General features: G+C 54.4%; 1 protein-coding gene across 1 annotated transcript in view; it reads left to right on the top strand.

The window, feature by feature from the left end:
- Positions 1-6,001, top strand: part of SCARA5 (scavenger receptor class A, member 5) — a gene marked incomplete at its 3' end in the record, with an annotated part of 19,951 nt that overhangs the window by 8,517 nt on the left and 5,433 nt on the right. The window contains exon 3 of the mRNA XM_009870175.1: positions 1,345-2,019. Within this exon, the coding sequence (XP_009868477.1) occupies positions 1,345-2,019 (675 nt within the window). The remainder of the gene's footprint in view (positions 1-1,344; positions 2,020-6,001) is intronic.

The raw sequence follows: 6,001 nt of genomic DNA, 5'->3' as shown, positions 1-6,001 counted from the left end.
CTTGGGCACCCAGTACCGTCGCTGCGGGTGGCCCCGAGCCCGAGGAGGGGCTGGAGCCCTTTGCGTGTGCACGTCTGCTTTCACCCTCTCTTTACTCCTGCGATTTTAATTCAAACCAAATGGCTTCTCTCAGTTTACTCCTCCGTGGAAATGAGGGGTTGAGCTGCCAGGCCAGTCCCGCGCCAGCCAAAACCCCGCTGCAGTTTAAAGAACAATGGGGATTATTTATTTTTTGCATATAAAAAAAATATATAATAATTCTCATTATTTGTGTGGGTTTGGCTTTGAGTTCCCTACCTCAGGCTGCGTTGGAGACCCAGCATCAATGCAAATCTGAGATGATATTCCCTAGCCTGGATCAGAGTTTTTGGGTTGCACCAAAGCATGATGGGGTTTGGGATCAGGCTTTACTGGGTGCTACCGAGCTTTCTGGGTTGGGGTTTGCTGGAGTAGTGCTAGGAGCTGCTGAGAGCAAGAATTCTCCTTGAATTCTCCTTAAATTTCTGGGTTTCCTCTCCAAAACCCATCTCAGTGCTCTGGGAGCTGGTGTGAGGCCAGGAGGGGTTTGGGGTGGGTTCTTGAGTGACCAGGAGCTCTCTACCACTGGGGATGCAGAGGGAGAGGGTCAAGGATGCTCCTGAGTTGAGTGGGTTTCATCCCTGGAGAAGAGCTTTGGCAGCTCTGGGATGCAAGATGCTCCTGAGCTGGGTGGGTTTCATCCCTCGGGAAGAGCGCTGGCAGCCCCGGAATGCGGGATGTGATGTTTGGAGGCTGACAGCAAACCGCACCCAGAGCCGTGGAGACCTGCCGAGCCAGCCTGATGGTCTTCATTATGGAGCAAGGGGTTGAGCTCAGGTCCAAGATCAGCGGCCAGAAGGGAAACCTGATTGTTAGAATTAAAATTAAAAGCTCCGTAGGGGAAGAAGCAGTTTTTAAGGTCTGTTTTTAGGAAGGGGAAGCGGATGCTGTTTGCAGCCAGTCCTCCGGCCGAAGGCAAAAACAAAGCCACGAGGCAGAGTTTTGTAGCATCGTGACCCATCTGGCAAAGCCCAGAGCCATCCTGAAACCCAGAGCTGCCGGGAGCTTTTGCTGTCTTTCCCGAGTGATGTGCCTCAGTCTCTAGTCCTTCAGCAACCAACTTCTTTCTCCAGCCATGGAGGAAACCATGGGGTCAAGGAGGGGCTGATGGGATGAACCCTTTGGGGTTGGGCTTCCATGTACAAGGACCAAGGAATGGAGAGGTGTCCAAGCTCTCTTTGTGAGGAGATGGGGTTGCACATCTCAGTAGGGTCCCCACCTCCATGGAGTGGTTTCTGATGTCCCGTTCTTCTCCATCCCTTGCAGTCTCCAGGCCGCAGACATCCCCTGAGGACCTGAAGGTGCTGATGGGGAACGTCAACCGCCTCAACGAGAGCTTTCGGGACATACAGCTGAAGCTGCTGCACCTACCTCTGAAGGGGGACGTGCTGGATCACATCTGGAGGCTCCAGGACCTCCTGCAGAACCACTCGGACTCCTTGTTCCTCATGACGGGGTCACTGCAGAAGCTGGAAGGGCTTCTCTGGAGCCTGCAGACCCAAGCCAGCCAAACCGACAAGGCCGTGTCCAACCTCTGGGACAGTTTGACCCAACAGAGCGACGCGGCTCAGCAGGAGATGTACAAGCTCTCTGTGGAAGGCAACAGCAGCCGGCTGCTGCTGCAGCACCACGACCACCTCCTGAGCCACCTGGGCAGCAGGGTGGAGAGCCTGAGCGACCAGGTGATGGCCGTGAGCGGGGCCATGGACACCATGAACAGGACCTTCTCCTACGACGTGAACATCCACCATACCCGCATCCAGGACCTGCAGGTGCTCATCAGCAACGCCACCGAAGACGCCCGGCAGATGCGTCTCATCCACATAGCCATGGAGGAGCAGCTGAAGCACGAGCTGGCCATCCTCAACAACGTGACGGAAGACCTGCGGCTGAAGGACTGGGAGCACTCTGTCGCACTGAAGAACATCTCTGTGATACGAGGTAAGCGCTGAAAACCTCTCGTAAGCAGCTCCCTCGCTGGTTCATGAAGCTGTTGTGAAGAGGGAGGTGTCCTCGGTGCTTTGAGGGGTGGTGGAAATGGTCCCTGGGGCACGGGGATGTGCAGTGGGGATGTCTCAGGTAGTTTTTGGTGTAGCAAATCCACCAGGCACCAACATTTAGGTGTCTGTGGTGTTCAGGTGACTCCATCACCTTGGATTCTTGGACTCTCCAAATGCTCCTCGGTCATATGTTAGGAAGAAAGCTCCCAAGGTTCCCTCAGAGATGCCAGGAAAAAGCTCTGCCAGGTCCCTGCTGACCATGGGAGTGAATCAGACCAAGTGTGACAGAGACAGTGGGGTTTTGCCCAGCTTCAGGCTCCAGTAATCAAGCAAAGTGCTGCCCGCCAGGACCCTCAGTCATCCCCAATCGCATAATTTGCTTTACTGTACATCCTTTCTACTTCGTTTTCCATCTTCTCCTCCTTTACCACCCTCAGACCCTCTCAGATCATAGAATCGTTGAATCACAGAACGGTTTGGGTGGGAAAGGACCTTTAAAGACCATCTAGTCCAACCTGATCCAGGTTGCTCAGAGCCCTGTCCGACCTGACCTGGGATATGTCCAGGGATGGGACTTGTACCACCTCTCTGGGCCACCTGTGCCAGTGTCTCACCACTCTCATCATGGTGAAATAAACAACCTGTCCCTGCTAAATCTCGTGCATTGACCCTAGATTTCCTGATACTTTTTTTTTTTTTTTTTTTTTTTTTTTTTGTATTTATATGGTTACCTTGGTAATCCTCCTCTTGGTCTGCTAAGCATCTACTCCCTTTCTCTTAATTATCTGCAGGGTCCAGCCATTCGTCACACTGTTATCTCGTGAGCATAGCTATCTGGCTTAGACCTTTCTTCCTCTCTGATGTTAGGAATTTCCAGCTGCTTCATATCTTACTGTCTTGCTGCTGCGGGATCACTCACTTCTCTGCATCCCACAGCATTAGATCTTCTAGGACAGCCCATCTCCAAGGGGAGCAGCTCAGGTGGAGACACCTGCACTGGAGAAACCCTGCTGTGGTGGGTCTCAGTCTGGTGTGACTGGGGAGCAGCAAGAGGAGGGTCCCTCTGTGCTGTACCAAGAGAGACGTGACTTTTGCTTCAAAGACCTTGGAGGCTGAGATAGGAGAGGGAGGGAAGGGAGCTGCTCTCCTTGGGAGCAGCTTAGCGTCCTGGGATGATGGGGAAGAAAAGGGCAGGGGTCTTCAGGAACAGGGAATGGGGTTGTGATGGGAGCCAGCAAAGTCATGAGCATCTTCCTGATTTATGGCACAAAAGCAAGGAAGAACCTGGTGAAACGGTGGGCAGCAAGCACAGGAGAAGCTCAGCCCTTTCCCAGACTCCACCTTTTCACCCAGCTGGAGCTCTTTGCTGCAGGACTTTGTGGAGGCAAAAAAAAAAACCCCAAACAGATCCAAAAGGAGCTGGATAAATTCATGCAGGGAACATCCGTGGTTGTTCAGTGCCATGACCTGGTCACAGTCCCAGCAAACACACTGGCCGTGGAAGGGGTAAAAACCGTGAAGAAACATGGAAAAGCCCAGTGCAAGCTCTTGGGGGCAGAGCGAGAGGTTGGGGGGCAGTTGCTGTCCTACTTCTAAGCGGTCGGTTTGTGGCAATGGGTTGTTTCTTGCTTCTGGTGCTTCCAGCTGGAAGAGCAGATGGGGAAGGACGGGGCTGCCGCCAATGCACTTGCTCCCTCTGGCCATCTGCTGAGCCAGGAGGGGACAGATGTGATTCGAACTGCAGCAGCCACAGCTCCCCAAGCAGGCCACCCATCACCCTTGGGTACCAGCAGCTCGCTGGGGACATTTCCTTGGTCCTTGGGGGACGTTAGCTCCTGATGCCTGACTTGGCGCTGCTGGGACCGCCTTGCACCCACTGCTTTGAGGCTTTTCATAGCTGCCCACCCCCTCCAGTGTGCTCTCTTCCATTCCCACCACTGCCACGGGAAGGATGTCACCCTCTCTTGCATGAAGCCACCAAGGAAGGGGACCGTCACGGAGCCCCACATCCACGTGTCATGTTACTCCAATTAACGCAAGCAAAAAGCAAAACAAATCCCCTCCGGGTGGGCCGGCACTTGATTTATCAGCCGCTGCCCTGACGCATTCCTGTCATCCCTCCCTCCCCAGCCCTCCTCCTTCCCCACTTTTGTGTCGGCTGTTCGTTGATAATTTCGGAGCTTTGTGCCCAGCTGGCTTCACTCTGGCTCCAAACGTCCCGGGATGAATCCACCGTACTCCCAGATGGATTTGCACCACCAGAGCACGCCCTGAGTGATGCGTTTTCCTTCCTCCAAGACCTCGCCTACCCCAGGCTTTGCCTTTTTGAGGCTGTTTGTCGGTGATGACAGCTTGGGGAGGTCCCCAGGCTCTTCTCTAGCAGCTGACTTCGCCAAGCAACTCGCGTGTCTCGGCAAGGGCTTGGCCTCACAACCCAGAGGGGCTCCGGGTCTTAAATAACGGTGTCACCAGGAAGGGAGGATGCCCGGGATCCACCTCCCGCCTGGATCGTCTTGCACAACTTGATGGGTGGGATGTGCTGGCTCTCTTCATCTCTGACGGGGTGATTGCAACGGTCCCATCTGTGTGTGTTGTTTAAGTCTTCATCCTGATGTTTTTTGGAGGGTTTTTCTCCTCCCCTGATGCAGCCCGGCCCTGCACAGGCAGGAGAGTGAAGCAGGAGCTGAGGGTTTCTTGCCCAGCATAAACCCCAAATGCTGCGGGGAGGGGAGCATCTTGGCACGGTGTCTGCAGGGCTGCTCGGCCTCCCAACCACCCCGCCCAGTGCTCCTCCATCCTCCACCCCAGCTGCTCCCTGCGTCCCATCCCACCAGAGCTGCCTAGATGTGGGCAAGAGGAGATGTTCTGGTGGTTGATGGATCACAGGCCTCACTGCTGTGGGAATAGCTCTGAAGGATGAATGCCAAAGCCGAGGAGCCAGCAAATGGGATCAGCCCGATGACATGCCCATCCCCAAGCTCCACTTCTAACCCCAGGAATTAGGGAAAGGGAATAAGGGACAACACATCTCTTCCCTGGCTGTGTTCTCCCAGCCTCCAGCTCTTACAGAGCAGATGAGACTGTCTGTTGCCCATGGTCATCCTCCGGGGAACTTAGCTCCCTTCTTGGCCTGTCCATGCCCTTGACCTCCTCAGTGTCCCATGGGACTGTTTTCTGAGATGGTAGATGAGACTGAGATGAGATGAGATGAGATGAGATGATGAGATGAGATGAGATGAGATAGGAGGTGGTGGCAGAGGACAGGGTGGACGCACTGAAGCAGCTGATTTTAAGGAGAAGGACAGCTCCAACCCCATCCCACCAAGTGCCCTGAGCAGGCACCCCCCATGTCCCTTCAAGGGTTAACAGAATGGAGGTGGGGGCCTCGTGTAGGTTGTTTCTGAGTGTGCCCATAAAACCAGACCACATGGAAGTTGCCATGCTGGAACCGGTGTGGAGCAAGATTTTCATGTCAGCAGCAGTTTTGCTCCAGTGTCGTCTGTGTGGGACCCCGTCCCTTCAGAGAGGGTAAAGTCAGGGTGACAAAACTGAAGACCTTTCCTTGGTGACACTCACTGCAGATGTTTCCAGGGTTGCTTTCAGTTTTGCTCACGCTGGGAAAGTGTCACATTTTGTTGAAGCAAGTGGTTTCCAGCAGCAGGACCTGGGGTGAGGCAGAGGAGGGAAGGACCTGACCTGATCCCAGGAGCACGGCTGGATCAGGCGGAGTTTCCACTGCTCATCCTGAGAGCAGCGCTGAAGAGAAGGATTTGGGGGTGTTGATAGACGAGAAGCTCAACATGAGCCGGCAGTGCGCTCATGCAGCTCAGAAGGCCAACCCCATCCTGGGATGGATCAAGAGAAGCGTGGTCAGCAGGGCAAGAGAGGGGATTCTCCCCCTTTACTCTGCTCTTGTGAGACCC

The sequence above is a fragment of the Apaloderma vittatum genome, unplaced genomic scaffold, assembly GCF_000703405.1.
Source record: "Apaloderma vittatum isolate BGI_N311 unplaced genomic scaffold, ASM70340v1 scaffold22515, whole genome shotgun sequence".
Taxonomy (NCBI): domain Eukaryota; kingdom Metazoa; phylum Chordata; class Aves; order Trogoniformes; family Trogonidae; genus Apaloderma; species Apaloderma vittatum.
Note: the sequence above shows the minus strand (reverse complement) of the source record. Positions and strands in the feature narration are given on the sequence as shown.